The sequence below is a fragment of the Abramis brama genome (assembly GCF_963993115.1).
Source record: "Abramis brama genome assembly, chromosome: 15".
NCBI classification, from domain to species: domain Eukaryota; kingdom Metazoa; phylum Chordata; class Actinopteri; order Cypriniformes; family Leuciscidae; genus Abramis; species Abramis brama.
Window position 1 is genome coordinate 19900283 of NC_139977.1, and position 16490 is coordinate 19916772.

Sequence of the window (16490 nt, forward strand, 5' to 3'; positions counted from 1 at the left end):
AAAAAAAAAAAAAATGTTAATGCGGATATTTATGGCTAACATTGTTTAATAGGTTAGTTACTTTGTTATACCATGGTAATTACGACGCAACCAATATTTTACTGCGCTTAACGTTACTATTGTATTATTACAAATGCCACAGTTAAGCCTATGGTGATTTGTAATCAGTGTATCTGCCTTTATTTTGTCATTTGGGATACACAATATCTGATTTAATTTTTTTAAAGAAATTTCAAGTAATTGTGTAAATGAAGCAGTTGTGTACATGTCATATATACCCACACATACTATTGTCTATTATATTATAGTATATAATATATAATAGACTATTATCACTATATCTGGTGAACATCACTGGCTAGTAACACTTTTTTGCTGAATACCCTAACAGCTGACAACTTGGTGTTAGTTATGTCTTTATGCAATGTTGTTTGACCAGCAGTGCCAGTATAGTGACCACCCCACAATAGTGTCAAAATCCCCTTGTGTATCAATGTGTTTACTGATGTCTGACAACATGCTGTTGTTTTACCAGACACAAGGACAAGGAGTCTGAATTCGTGTCTCTCAGTGAGGAGCTCCATGCCACAAATGTCGTCTGTGATCATGCGTGGAGAATTTGGGAGAGGGAGATCAGGCCGATGGAAAAGGCAAATGTACGTTTTCCTCTGATATCTGCACTACCACTCTAGTGTATTGGTTTTTACATGTGCAATACACAAACATGTCTGTGTCTTCCATGCTAGATGGCGTATTCGAACAGACAGCAGTGGGGAGCTTGTCTGTTCATTGCTGGCATGGAGCATGAAGGCATCAGCCTCACCTTCACACAATTCCTAAAAGTGGTCGGACTGAGGTATGTATGGCAAATGAACGTCATGGAGAAGTCCTGATTCTCCCCCTATAGGATCAGCAAGTTGCTCTGTCGAAGTGTGGTTTTGCCTTTAAAGTGTTAATAAATGTATGTTCTATACTTTAATATGCAGGGGTGGTTTTTTTCGTATTTATACAGATTTCTGTTTTCCGACCTTAAAAGTATGACCCACATGAATTGCGTAAATCTGAGGAAAACATTTTTTGGTTGTATAATGATTGAAATTACCAAATGGCTAATAAATATACTAATACTAATACTAATAAATAAACTCCAAACTGTTACGTTTTCTAATATATTTATTTTTAATGCACAAATTGCTTTCAACAACACTGCGCAAGCTCGCAGCGCCATTTGCGGGACACCTGTAGCATGTTAGCCAGGGTTCAAAGTGTCAAAGGCAAGTACAAATCGGCAATGAATCGATGTTACTCGCCTGTTGCCCGGTAATTCTTCTTTTATGAATTTTGACAATGCATGGTTGTGAGAATGTGATATGGCTTAGTGCGATCATCAAATCACAACAGTTGTGATGTAATTATAAAAATACGTAGTCTGCATGTTTCAGAGTAAAGCCTACGTTTTTTTAGGCGAGTAGGCAACCATAAATGTTAGTATTGTAATAGTACTGTTGTTCTGTAAAATGAAATGAAAATAAAATAATAATGGTAATAATAACATGATAATATAGCAATTGTTAATTATTTTATTATAACATACTGTATTATAATATATTATATTCTTATATTTATTATTAAATTCTAATTATTTTTCATTTTACAGTACAATATTATTTTATTTTTTTATAATAATAAGCGCTTTATGGTTGATATGGGGACGGGGTGGCTGTTGTGGGTCAGGTATTCCTTTTTTATTGTCTTTAGCTGATCACATGATTATGCCGTTCCTTTGCAGTGTGAAGCAGTTCATCAGCCTTGTGAGGAAGATGGATGTAAATGTGGACACAATAAGCCCTAAAGTGAACACTGCTGTGACACGACTGGAGAAGAAATACGATGTGGCCTTTGCCCTCTACCAAAGATTTGTGAAGTAAGTGTTGTACAGTTTTGTTTGGAATTTGCAGTAGTGATGTATTTTACAGCATTGTGATCAAACTGATCACAGCTCCTCAGTTCAGTTCCAAGATCTACTGAGGTTAACTTGGGGTAAAAGGTATTTTATGCTCACCAAGGCTGTAAAATACAGTAAAATATCACATTATGAAAGATTAGTACAATTTATAGTAGCTGTTTTCAATTTTAATAAATCTTAAAATGTTTTCCTCTGGTGGCAAAGCTGAATTTTCAGCATCATTATAATTTCTTATTAGTTTAGCAATGTTGAAAACCATTGTGCTGCTTAATATAAAACCATGATACATTTTTCAGGGTTCTTTGATGCATAGAAAGTTTAAAAGAACAAGTGAATTTTTTTCATCCTGAATGTATACAGAATGAAAGAAGATAAGTTTTACACTGAGCCGCTACTACGGGTGATGTTTGGGCATGCCCAAACATGGTGTGTTCGCCCTTCCCTCAGCATGACACATTATTTAGATGGTGCTTGCATTGCATCTCATTTAAAGAATGCGTGACTCATCTCATGTCACTCCTGTGATGAAATCTGTTGTGCATTACACCGTTAAAACGTTTTTCTGTTTTGTCTTCAGTAATTGCTTAAGTTTTTATGTTGCATGATCTGCATTAAGACTTGATTCATTATTTTGTCTATTTGAATGGCAAAAACCTTTGAACCATTCGTACATGTAATTTCTAAACCTGAAGGTGGCAGCAGCTGTCTGGGTGTGGGAAAGATCTCTTCTGTGAATTATCTGCCTTTCTATAACTCACAGGTGGTTAACAAAGTCTAAATATATGGTCTTATATAAGTCCGTGGTTAAGCTGCAGCGGTGGTGCTTTGTTTTTGTGTGTCGAGTGCCGCGTGTCTACAGACACTGTGGTTATTTGTGCAGCGTCCTCACTGCATCAAAGTCTTCACGACAGTTGATAAACTGGTTTGTCATATTTGGGTTTGGTTTTTGGTTGTGTATATATTTAATGTGCAGTAAGTGCTAATGATACACCAAAATGAAAATTCATGGTCAAAACCAGGAAAATCTAGGTACACAGAGCTGAAAAAATATTATTTTTCTAAATTAGCAATATTAATGTTGTGTTATTAGTATTATTAATGTTGTTATTTTTAAGTGCTTTCATTTGTTCTGCCTTCAGTTCACTTTATTGGATGTTAAAAAATTAGTTTGTTTGGTCTTTTTTTCTCTCTCTCTCTCTCTTTATGTTTAAAGCGGATTTTAAAATAATTATTAATAATATTTGATATTATTATTTTTAGTAATAATTTTTCGCTATTTTAGTGCACCTTTAGTGCATTGCCTAATTCCCTTTTGAGATGTTTTTCGTACAGGTATAAGTATGCTGAGACTAACAAAGTACATTTTACATTTTCTTCCAGGACTTTTGAAAAAATCTTCGCAGAGCCTGACAAAGAAAAGTGAGTAGAAATCCTGTTTCAGTCTGAGCTGTTTGCCCAGCTGTACTTCCAAAATAATATTTATCATTGTTTCATTAAACATCAGTGATCTTACTGTCCCATGCCTGTTTCCTTCAAGGAGAAAAGAGCTTTCGGAAAGCAGTTGGACCATGTTCCTCTTGGCCAAGGGTGAGTCATAAAGGAAAAATTGCACAGAAAAATGTTTGTCACATCTGGTGTTTTCGTCCATTGTAAAAAATGAGCCTTGTTTATAGTGAGTGAAGTTTTCCCCTATCTTCTCTATGGATTATATGCGCCATGACTCATGGACGGCGTATCCACATGCCCACATTGTGACTTGTTTTTGTGTCATGTTCCCTGTAAAGGAACATTTCTGCAGATGGAGGATGACCTTGTGATAGCCTTCCAGTTGCTGCTGTGTGTTCTGGAGTTCTTCACCAAGCGTTTCACTCCTTCTCTCCTTCAATCACCCTACAGTGAGTTCTCCTCGCATTCCCCTGCTCAGAGGCAGCAAGGACAAATGCTTTAAATGCCATTTTAGGTTAATGAGAGAAAATGTTATGAATGACTCACTAAAGAACTTCATGAGAAACCAGCAAACAACCCTTTTCCCCGACAGACTTTGGCATATACAAATAATCATTGTTCTCCCATGCTTTCCTGTTGTTTGTTGCAGCATTTAGTACAATAACAGAATCTTTTTAGTTTTGTTTTTGCTATATGAATGTGGTCAATTTAAATCTGTGATGCCTGAAATCATCTTGCAATTACATGGATTTTGAGGCCAACCACCCGTTTTTGGCAAAATGATCTTATTCTCATATTTTAATTGCAGAGTCAGCGGTTAGTTCATCCACCTTGAGTCCTCCGACCAGGGCATCCCGACGTAATCAGGGCAAAACCAAACCCCGTCCTCTAGAGATGGACATGCAGTTGCTGGAGACACTGTGCAAGGAGGGCGATTGCAGTGTGGATGAGGTTGGCTCTCATTTAGACACAGTCCCATCAGCCATTGCAAGCTTTCAAATACAGCTTGTTGGGGAAAGTTAGTTTTAAATGTAATGCATTACAAAAATTGCGTTACTCCCTAAAAAGTAACTAATTTCATTAATATATGGGAAAATAATGCATTACATAACTTTTGCATTACTTTTTCTCATCTGGGCTGGGTTGGGCATATTTATTTGAAAAAGCAACTCAGATATTTTGTCGTAAATGTTAGTACTTAAATTATTAATGTGTCCCCAACACTGCAACTAAGTTTATATCTCAGAAACACAACATGATGAGTCTGTATTTAAAAACCTTTTTCATTGCAAACTTGACCATATGTGAAAAGTAGCTCATCATATGCATGGTGAAGCTTTTTCTTTCTTCTAACCAGATTTCACATTATTGTCTGCAGGTGAAAAACGTGTACCAGACCACTTTCTGTGCGTTCCTGGACTCTGTGGGTCTGTCTGGACTCCAAGGGCTTCCTCCTGTGAGTAATATCCCATGGAAGATGGTTAAAAAAGCTGCTTCTGCTTTTGAGAGCTATGCAGAGTGTTTAAATGACTAAATCAAATCCCCATCGGGTGCTTCCCACCTTGGACTATGAATTTGAACTTGCCTGTATTGTATTTCAAAGCTTGTTATATGTTGGGACTATGTACACTGTTTTATGGTCTCTTTGCATAGTGATAATTAGGAATGTAATTGCAGGTTCAGTTCTGATTATTAGAAATAAAGTAACAGCTATAAGAAGGACATGCAATACAATTTTGATTTAAAGTAATCCTTGTGGCCATCTGTTTGCTTTTTATTATAGATGGAAACACTTTCCAAGCAATATGAAGAGCTGTACCACAAAAACAAGGACTTTGATGCCAGGTTGTTCTTAGTTGATGATGAAACTCTTTCCCCCAACAAAATAGAAGTGTGAGTTTCATTAAATTAAAATAATGTTGTTAGACATTTTTGCAGACAGCTACATATGTTTTTTTATGTCAATATTCCTCATAGGTCAAAGGTGGAAGTGACTCCAAGAAAGAATTTTCCAGGCGAGGATGTTGTAATTCCAGTTCCACAGACCCCAATCAGGTGCGACTGTGCTCCTTCAGTACCTAAAACATGAAAGAGCCAAATTTAAGAAATTGTTACTAAAGATTTATATTTCAAATAAATGCTGTTCTTCAGAACTTTCTGTTTAGCAAAAAATCTTATAATAAGAAATGTTTTTTGAACACCACATCAGCATTTTAGAACGATTTCTGAAAGATCCAAACCTTTCTTGAAGAAAAGCTTGGGAATTTTCTCACTAGAAGTTAGGGTCACAGTCATTTGTATGGTATTATGTGCACCTAGCAGTTTTATAATGCTCTAAGCTTATGCCTAACATCACATGATGGGATTCCCTCTGAGATCTGGTTTTGGTGTTTTCACGTGGGCTGTAAAGCTCTGTGCCCGATTGCATAAAGCACCTTAAGTTTTTCCCTCAAGTATGAGACTTAAGGCGTGATTTCCCCTCAGCTAAGGGGATGACTTAAAGGGTTAGTTCACCCGAAAATGAAAATTCTGTCATTAATTACTCACCCTCATGTTGTTCCAACCCTGTAAGACTTTCGTTCATCTTCGGAACACAAATTAAGATATTTTTGATTAAATCTGAGAGCTGTCTCACTCCTCCATAGGCTTCTATGTAATTGAAACTTGCCGGCCCAGAAAGTCCAAGTGACTACAGTGGCTCAACCATAAGTTTACCATAACTAACCCTTTAAGGGTGTTGCATATAATCTCTTAAACGGTTCTCTTAGGTAAGGGAAACCGTTAAGTGTTTCACGACAGCGACCCAGGTTTTTCCGTTATAAAATTCGATTGCTGCCATGGACACATTATTTGTTATCTCGTTAGAAGACTTGGATTGAACCTGCTCGCTCAGTGTAACACTTAAGGTGAATTTTTCCAAACCTTATGTTATACTTAGGGAAATGAAAGTAAAGGGGCTTTATGCAACACTTATCGTTTAAGAGATTAAACTTAAGGGTTATTTTTTGCAACATCCTTAATTTTAAGGGAAACCTAAGGGCGTTCTTAAGGCAAAATTGCACTTAAGCTGCTGTAAGAAAAAATTATGTGGACGTCGAAGATCTCAAAAATGAAGTTTATTACAGCATAGCAGTGGCAAGGTACACAAAGCACCTTGGGTTCACCGGCATCAGAATGAACTCCGAACATACCCAATCCTAAACCTTTTATCCTGGTCTTAATGTAAATGAAGTTGCTCTTCTTGCAACAGCTGTGGTCTGTATGTTAATGAAATTGAGAAACCCCATGGTCCCTAGTGTCCCACAGAAGGTTCTCTGTTATTCTTTCAAATAAGAACAGTCAAAGGTTAAAGTGGTAAGATTGTTTGAAGTCCCTTTAATCAAGATGGTTCTCGATTGCCCTCTGTCACTCCCAAACTATAGGTGACACCTGTGCCTCTGTGATACTATTTTCATATTACTGAGATTGGATGTAATCGTCTCTATATGATAATTAAGCTCTTTTAAGTGAAGGAAATTTGATATATATATATATTGGAGTTGAAGTGGTTTGGAACAGACCATAATTTCTTATAGACCCCCATTTGATGCTCTTGGCCCAAAGTAGCATCACAACCACTCCCTTTTCATAGATAACACCTCCCGAAACCTGGTGGACAGGTGCCCCAGTGGCGGTGTAGCCCATGGCTTAGGTCGTTCCCATCTATGGCCATCAGAGAATCTTACCCGTCATAGGGTCAAACACCTCCTGCACACTGAGTTATGGCTCTACTTCACTTGAGCAGAATTACCATATTTTGTGTTAAGAAAGAACTTTTTTTTAAGAAACCTCTTTTTTTTTAAGAGGTAATCAAAAACCATCATATCCAATTGGAACATTCAATATTGATCATAGAATTATCTTCAATCTTATGTCTCAACTTGGAACAAATAACATTATGCATTGGCAAATAATAAAAAAGATACATACAGCCGTTTTAAATGTGACATTCCAAATTAAACCAGAATAGGGCATATCTCAAAGTGTCCATCAAGCATTTGTTTTCTTTCTTCAAGGCCTTGTTGGGCTCTCACAATGTCTCAATCTTTCCTTTGCCTCAGTGATATTAGCATATTGTTTAGTTTTGATAACTCAAACCATCAACAATCAATAGACAATAAAATGTGCGTGTGTGTACTGTGCACGTGTGTGTTTGTGTCCATTTTCTCCATGTGGACATCCTTTATCCACTTGTTTTCCCTCTGTGGAAAGACTGTTGTCCATAGTCTCAGAAATGGTTTCTGAAATCTCCTTTTCTTTCTCTTCTCATTGTCCATTCTTTTCCACTTGGACCATAAGTCCTTCTAGAAGAAGCAGTCACTGGTGTTGTTCGAGTCTGTGCATCTTCATCAGTTCCATCCATCCCATGGTGGGTTTCAGGGTTTTTAGGTCTACAGTAGGCTACTTCCTTCTCATCCTTCAAACGACCACGTCATGTTTCTACATGAGGTTACTCCTTTCAGGCAAACATCTTTATGCTTATCTGAAATGATAATCAAAAAGAAGTTGCACCCCCCTTTTCCCCACAATCATCTTTTCACATTCAAAACATTAAAGTCAAAGGTTTAATCAAATAAACATCAAACATCATTAATGTCATAAAATTTCACTTTACAATTGATGTCATTTAAACATTTATAAAAATTATAACTACATATCAATGCTAAAAAAAATCATAATGAATCAAAAATCATAAAGAATCAAAGAATCATAAAGAATCACCCCCCTTTTGATAGTAAACCTTTCTCTACAATGTGTTACTATCAAAAACTTATTCTAATTTGCATCAGCATTTGCTTGTGACTGAGCTACAGTCATGTTGCTGGTGCAGCGATATATTTGACAAGGTGTGAATGACTTCATTTCCTTTCAACAGTGCCAACTGGGTTTCTAAATTGCCTATTTTCTTAAGCAAACAACGATAGTCCATCTTTCTTTTGTGTGAAAATTGACACTGTCTTGCCTTGTGCCCCATCATTCCACAAGCAAAACAAACAACCTCCTTATCTTCCTTTCTTATCTCCAAACAGTGCCTTGTAATGTGACCATCCTTTCCACATGCATGACAGACAAAGTTTTGAAGAGGTCTCTCACTGTCTTGACAATGTCTAGCAATGTGACCAGCTTTTCCACATGCATAGCAAAGAATAACACCCTCTGAATTTATTCTTGCAAATCTCCTTGGTCCCTGATAGAAACCATTAGGCAATGTAATAGAACATTCTCTCTCGCCAAAGGCAGCAACTGGATGTCTAGATTTGGCAGCTTTCATTTGACTATTTGCATGAACATTATTGTTGTAAAACTGTGTCATTTTAGCAATAATGTCATTATATTCAGATAGTGGTGTCACATGCATTGTCACAGCAGACCAGGTGAGTTTGTCACATTTGTTAATCAAGGCAGACTTGAAAGTGACATCATTCTTAGTAATGTCCGGATTGCCACTGAAAGTTTTAAACATCTCCAATAATCGTTCTGAAAATGCTGCTGGATGCTCCCCTTTCCTCATGTGCATCTCAGATATTTTATCCCAATTAACTGACATCACACCTAAGACTTCAAGCAGTGCCTTTTTCCTCTCCGACTTATTAGCATTTCTATCCTTTACTTTCTTAGTTAAGGCTCCAGACAAAGTCTCAGGCAAGCACATTCTTAACAAAACGCACGCATCACCATCAGTAAAATTGTACACTTCAGTATATTCCTCCAAGTTTTTCAGAAAATCTAATGGATCTTGTTTGGCAGGATCAAATTTCCCAATATTCTTGATCACAGCATCTAGTTCAGTTGGATTAAATCCTCGGACTATGGTGGTGGTCATTGGTTCCTCCCTTCCTTCTCTAGCAGGCGTAGTCGTAGTAGAATGAACTGGTGCCATCGGAAATCTAACTCTACAGTCAGAGTATTGGCTACTGAATGACTGATCATCTTTTTCCCAACCCACAGCACTGTCTTCCTGCAAATCTGGCATCTCTGGAACTGGGTTACACAACGTGACACCTAACAATGTCTTACTAGGGTTTTTCTCTGTTGAGCCATTCTTTATCATAAACTGACAAGTCGCCTTCGCTTCCTCCAAATTTTTAGACAATGTTTCCACAGATGATTTAAGCATACTATTGTTAGTTCTAAGAAGTGAAATCTCATTCTGAATCTTGACCTTTTCTTCTTTCCATATCGTTTCACTAGCCAGGTAATTTTTTGTAGAAATTACCCCAACACTGAGTCGCTCATTTTCAGCCTCTAACTCATCTACTCTCCTCCTAGTTACTTTGTATGAAGCAAAAAGTGCTTGAAGCGCATTAGCAATTTTCCCATTTTTGTTCTTAGGCATTTTGGGATCATTTTCAAACTTAGAGGTAGCCCACTTGTACGGTTTATCAACAATATTCTCTATTCCGTCAAACATTCCCTGAGAACCGTGTTTAGCGATGTATTTAACAATAATTTCTTCCATTTTCAAAAGTATTATCAAGCTTTAAAATATCTTGTGATCTAATAGTTATTCACAAAGTCTGATTTAAATGACTATACATTAACTAGTTCCTTTAAGATATCCGTTAGTCTAATTATTCACAGCTCCAGTACTTCGGACACAAATGATCAAAATAGCCACACTACCTGAGGCTTCTAAACTTAACCACAGCCACAATCCATTGGACCTTAAATTTCATTACGCAAAAGAGTTAAGAAATGTAACACTGTCACAGTACGTCGGACAAAACCACACTACGTCGGGTTTTATGTTATTTTCTTAAAATAATTTACTTAGCCACAGTACTTAAACAATATTTATTCAATTTAAAACACTGCCACAGTACGTCTGGCAAAACCACACTGCTTCGGGTTCTTGTTTTAAACTTCACAGAGTCACAGCGCGTCGGACTCACTAGCCTACACTTTAACACACAATCGTTGTGAAATAATTCTGTGACCACACTGCGTCGGGTCTATTCAATTACTTTAGAATTTCCTCAGAATCGTTACCACTTCCCAATCGGTTTCAAGTACGTTAGAAACATATACATTTGTTTCAGTTACTTTAGAAACAACAATTCCAATACAACTCTGTTACCACACTGCTTCGGGCTTATTCAGTTACGTTAGAATCTTAAACAAAATTGTACGGAATAGGCTTACAACTCCTCCTGCTAATACTGAATAAACCAAATTCGATCTCTTCTGTCCTTAATTTTTCTTTTCTAGATTTTTTTTAAAACGAGTAATTCCTTGACAAAAACAGCATAAATAAAAGAAAACAGCTTTTTCTTACCTTTTCCCTTTTTTGTTGAAAATCCGTCGACTGGGTCTGGCTCGCCAATGTAAGAAAAAATGATGTGGACGTCGAAGATCTCAAAAATGAAGTTTATTACAGCATAGCAGTGGCAAGGTACACAAAGCACCTTGGGTTCACCGGCATCAGAATGAATCCCGAACATACCCAATCCTAAACCTTTTATCCTGGTCTTAATGTAAATGAAGTTGCTCTTCTTGCAACAGCTGTGGTCTGTATGTTAATGAAATTGAGAAACCCCATAGTCCCTAGTGTCCCACAGAAGGTTCTCTGTTATTCTTTCAAATAAGAACAGTCAAAGGTTAAAGTGGTAAGATTGTTTGAAGTCCCTTTAATCAAGATGGTTCTCGATTGCCCTCTGTCACTCCCAAACTATAGGTGACACCTGTGCCTCTGTGATACTATTTTCATATTACTGAGATTGGATGTAATCGTCTCTATATGATAATTAAGCTCTTTTAAGTGAAGGAACATTTTGATATATATATATTGGAGTTGAAGTGGTTTGGAACAGACCATAATTTCTTATACTGCTTTATGCAATCGGGCACTGAACTTCTCCTGGGTTTTTCTATATTACTGGAAACTCTACACACTAATGGATATTTGTCTGGGGAGATTTTAAGAATGCATACCAGTAATTGCTTTGTTGTAGCAAAAATACCTCTTCAGACTAAGTTTGTTGAAGTGCAGATGAAAATTATTTTACCATAATGGAAGCTTGTCCGGTCTTGCTAGCACTTTTCACTCATGTTCCCCAGTTTTGTTTCTCCAGGGCAGCAATGAACTCCATACAGCAGCTCAGGGTTGATCTCACCTCAGCTAGTGACCAGCCCTCAAGCAATCTCCTAATCTATTACAAGGTATTTCCTTTAAAAAAAAAAATCTATTTCCTAGACAGAATCTCTGGACTTACATTACACAGAAACAAAGTAATATGTCATATGCTTTATTTGGAATGTGTTTGTCAGAACTGCACTGTTGACCCATCAGAAGAGATCAGAAAGAGGGTTGAGGAGCTGGGCCAGGTCTTCATCCAGAGGTTTGCACAGGCTGTGGGCCAGCACTGTGAGGGACTGGGGAGAAAGGTACTGCCAGCAAATTTATTTATCTTTTTTACATTTATTGCAATCATTCTGATAAGGCTGCAGATTTGTCATACAAGATTTTTCAAAAACTAAAAAAATCATACAGACCCCAAACTTTTGCTCTGTAGTGTAGGTTATGTACAACAAAGGGACAAAGTTTTTTCTGTGTGTTTTCAGCGTTTTAATCTTGGTGCCCAGCTCTACTACAAAGTCATGGAGTCAATGCTCAAATCGGTAAGCCTTATAGAAACCTAAAATACATTTTACATGCTTTCATTTACATGCTTTTCATTAAAAAATATATATATTATGGCCACGTGTGTTTTATTTTTAGGAGGAGAAGAGATTATCAGTGCAGAATTTCAGGTAAAAACAATGAGCATCTTCTCAGATCATTAACTGTCATTTATCAGATCATTATGGTCATAAATCTATGAAATGTACACTGACAATTAATCATGTTACTTCCTTTTTTAGTAAACTTCTCAACAATGCAGCATTTCATACCTCATTGCTTGCATGTGCCCTGGAAGTTGTTATGGCAACTTATGTTGGTTAGTATTTTTTGTCATACTTTTTTTTTTTTCTTAAACTCGTACCCCAGGTTTCACAGATAAGGCTTAAGGTAGTCCAAGACTAAAATGCATGTTTGAGCTGTTTTAACTGAAAGCAACTTGCACTGACATATCTTAAAATACCCTGTCTGTGAAACCGGGCCATAGTGTTACCCATAGTCACCCTTTTAGTTTCTGTTGGTAAATTGCATTTGAGACAGAATTAGCTTGAATACGTTAACCATACATGTTTCCTTTTCCAGGTAACTCCTTAAAGAATGGAGGTTTTGGCTGTAGCTCAGGGGCCAGCGATTCCATTGAAACTGATCTGTGCTTCCCCTGGATCTTGGACGTCTTCCAGCTGCCTGCTTTTGACTTCTACAAGGTGATAGAGAGCTTCATCAAAGCCGAGCCCACCTTGAAGCACGACATGATGAAGCACCTGGAGCAGTGCGAACACGTTATCATGGAGAGCCTTGCGTGGAGAGCGGTGAGTAACTGTCTGCTGCCATTCATGTTGATTGTTTCATCCATTCAGTCACTGAATCATCTGTTCAGCAAGCATTCAGCTTATTTTAGCAACTAGTTACGTTGCTGAGCAAACACCTCATTGACTAGCACTTCCTCTACTGCCGGTTGGCTCTTTGTGCACCAGGCTGCTGGAAAAGTAGTAAATGAGGGGGTTTAAGCAGCAATTGGTGCTGGCCAGCGAGAGCACTACGGGATGGAGAGCTTTAGTGACTTGAGCAAGTCCACAGCTGTGCACAAGGCCCACCTGTGTGAGAGTGTAACCCAGTAGATTGAGGTGGTAAGGGGTGAAGCAAAGGAAAAAGACCACCAGGACCCAGTAGATGACGGTGAGTGTGCGTCGGTGCCGGATCTTCCTGCGGTGAGGCAGCCTGCGGAGGACACGGAGTATGCTGCAGTAGCTGAACAGCAGGAGCAGTGCGGGCAGCAAGTAGGCCATTTGCACCAGGCTGAGAGCAGCTAAAATAATAGTACGGTGGCGTTTGGAAGAAGGATCCATAAGGCACGACTTGTGCCGTCGGGATGCCGCCGAATGCAGGAATGGCAGAGCGAGGCTGAGGGCTAGGACCAGGCACCAGATCCCGGCGCTGATCATGCGGGCAGTACGGACCTTCCTCAGGTGCTGAAGTAGAGGGTTAACCACAGCAAAGTAGCGGTCTACTCCAATACAAACCAGGAAGAAGATTCCTCCATATAGACTGATGTACTTCAACGTGAAGGTCATCTGACAGAAAGCACCTCCTGGAGACCAGTCGCTGGTGAGGTTGGAGGTAGTGGCTTTGTTGTGGTAATAATAGATGCGCAGGGGGAGGGAGATCACAAAGAAGATGTCCGCAGCAGCCAGGTTGGCCATGTAGACGGCGGTGCTGGTGAACGTTCGAGGCATGCGGCAGAAACGTCGTAGCGCTGTGGCATTGCTGACTACACCGAATATGAAGATTACGCTGTAGGAGATCTTGTAGTAGGTGAAACGGTAGCTAGTGTCCACCGTGCAGTTGGCTTGAATAGATGTGTATGTTGTGTTATGGAGATCCATAATCACTTTCGGCTTGGGTCGCCCTCGATTGTATCAATCAAAACCTGCCTCTTGTGGTCCAGAACCAAATGAGGAATCTTCTTTTGGCGAGAGGGACAATAGCTTTACAGTTATAACACTACTTGTTTAAAAAAGAAAAAGAAAAGAGGTTTAAAGCATCATGGCTTGGTAATCTCACATCTTAGGCTTTTTTTTCTTTTTTTTTTGGTTACATCATTTGAAGTCCAAATGACTCCTCTTCTTACAGTCACCTGAAACTGTAAAAGGAAATTTGAAAAGTTACAACTTCCTCTTCATATAAAGTGAACCACCTGCTCTCACCTGGACATAATCATCTAGGACAGCTATGTCTATATGACCTGGGTTTATGATATGGAAAGGTAAAGTGATTGAATTATGACAGAGGAGGGTTTAATTTAAAAAGCAGCCGATGCTACTAGTAAAGGACTGTAGAAGTTTCATTAATGTTAAATTGCTTGTAATTTATACACACTGTAAATGTGCACATTTAAACTTGTCTTATTCATGGTAAATTAATTGAAAAAACTATTTTTTTTTCTGCTATAGTGTTTAAGTATAGAAATGTTTAGGTATAGATATAAAGGCAGCATAAAATAATCCATATTACTAATTTAATTTATCAACGAATTTTTAATGTTGAAAACCTGAGTTAATTATATAATTCAAGCCTCTTTTTATATACAGCTTGTTATATGCTATCCCTAGTGAAAAAAAGTATACTTTATTGTATTTGAAATATATTCCCTTTTTCAATGGTACATTGCAAATATACTAACAAAAATTGTAATTGTCTTTAAATATATTAAAAGTATATTAGCATCATGCTTTTACCTATTTTCACAATACACCTTTAACACACTTTAAAATAATTGTACTTCAGTGTATTTTCTAAAATATATTTTAGAAAAATATGCTTGAAGTGAAAATTTGCACTCTATTAAAAATATATTTTAACTGTGTGCTGTAAATGATCATTGTAACAATGTATTGAAAGTATACTTTCAAAATACATTATAGTATACAATAGTATTTTGTACAAAGTATAGCTAAGTTTTATTTGTCTTATGTACATTTGTTATTGAAGACAACAGAAATGCACATATAGTGGTAGTTTTAGGTAGAAAAAGTTTTTTATTATTATTAAATTGAGCGCGTAAAGGAGAGACTAACAGAAACTGATAACATAATCTATTCTTCATGGAATAATTGTTGATGGCATGATCTAAATTTTAGATAGCACAGATAAAATACATGGAATAAACTTACCATTTTGCTTTATCTCATCCATTTTTATCTGAATCTTCTCTGTGATCTCTCTTGGCTAGTTGAACATGCTCTGTTCGCTTTCAGGCTTGAGTGAAGGTGTCTTTTAACAGGTATTAAGACAATATATTGTCACACTAAATCAATAAACGTGTGCGTGTGTGTGCATGTGCCATATATCTGTTCAGATCTGAATGGGGGTGTGTGGATTTATTATTAATATAGTAGTTCAGCTCTGGATCCTCTGGATGCTCTTGAATTCATGTAGCTTCATTTTTGCTTCATGTAGCTTCATTGTTATCTGCGTATCTGTTATCTTAATGTAGACAATGTATTAAAGGACTAATGGAATATAATTACAGTATTTAAAAATTTATTTAGGCTACTGTTTTTCATACAAAAACCATAGAAACCATAAAGTTATATTTTGCCATGATAGTGAGGTGCTATAGGCTATGTCTGGTTTTATCTCTGGTTATCATGATCTAAATGCATGATACTGGATGACCAATGGTTAATTTTAATAAAACTCAAAACAGTCAGAATATTACATTTTACCTAATAAAAATGAGGTCATTACATTTTTTAACAGATGTTGCTGTTTTTGTTAATGAACATAAATTTAACATAGTAAATCTGCATTCTAACTCAAGCTAATACTACTGTCAACTCACTGCCAAATATGCGTTTCAAAATGAAATATGCGTTTCAAAACATGTAATATTAAAGGTATAGTGGAGGATCTTTCCGAATTTTAGATAAGGCCCGCCCTCTCCAGTTTTTGAATAAGTTTGATTGATTCACCAGAATGATTGACAATTAGGAGGACCAATAGTATAGGTGATCCACCCGGAAGTAAAAAATCCTCCGCTATACCTTTAATATTGCAGCCTGCACTGCAAACTGTGCTGAAGATACGTTCCATCAAAGTCAGGCAACATAAACCAAGACTTGAAACAATAATCCCCCATTAGCACATGCAGAAACTAAGAAATTAATTTTCCAATAAAGATATTTATTTTGTGAAGGAAAAATGACAAATGTTTGAATGTTCTACCTCAGATTTGTGAAGTGTTCACCTGTTTGGCAAGTGTTTGTCATGATATGTTTAAAACCATAATTAACGCTCTGGTTTCTACAACTTTCACTTAGGAGCAAAAATCTGCCTTTAAACTTGAAAGAAATAAAGATTTGACATTTATCGTGATAATTATCGATATCGACTGATATAAAATAATTATTGTGATGGATT

General features: G+C 37.2%; 2 protein-coding genes across 2 annotated transcripts in view; one reads left to right on the top strand and one right to left on the bottom strand.

Annotated features, from left to right (window-relative positions):
- The window catches only part of rb1 (retinoblastoma 1), a 35372-nt gene that overhangs the window by 561 nt on the left and 18321 nt on the right, over positions 1-16490 (top strand). Inside the window, exons 2-17 of the mRNA XM_084137936.1 lie at positions 536-656; positions 747-856; positions 1790-1924; positions 3347-3385; positions 3504-3553; positions 3751-3861; positions 4221-4363; positions 4791-4868; positions 5196-5305; positions 5390-5467; positions 11524-11611; positions 11720-11836; positions 12014-12070; positions 12171-12202; positions 12314-12390; positions 12654-12880. Coding sequence (XP_083994062.1) covers positions 536-656; positions 747-856; positions 1790-1924; positions 3347-3385; positions 3504-3553; positions 3751-3861; positions 4221-4363; positions 4791-4868; positions 5196-5305; positions 5390-5467; positions 11524-11611; positions 11720-11836; positions 12014-12070; positions 12171-12202; positions 12314-12390; positions 12654-12880 — 1573 coding nt within the window. The remainder of the gene's footprint in view (positions 1-535; positions 657-746; positions 857-1789; positions 1925-3346; positions 3386-3503; positions 3554-3750; positions 3862-4220; positions 4364-4790; positions 4869-5195; positions 5306-5389; positions 5468-11523; positions 11612-11719; positions 11837-12013; positions 12071-12170; positions 12203-12313; positions 12391-12653; positions 12881-16490) is intronic.
- On the bottom strand, positions 12918-14076 carry LOC311097930 (lysophosphatidic acid receptor 6). Its single transcript, XM_084137938.1, has one exon. The coding sequence runs from the start codon at positions 13952-13954 to the stop codon at positions 12998-13000; it is 957 nt and encodes a 318-aa protein (XP_083994064.1). The 5' UTR covers positions 13955-14076; the 3' UTR covers positions 12918-12997.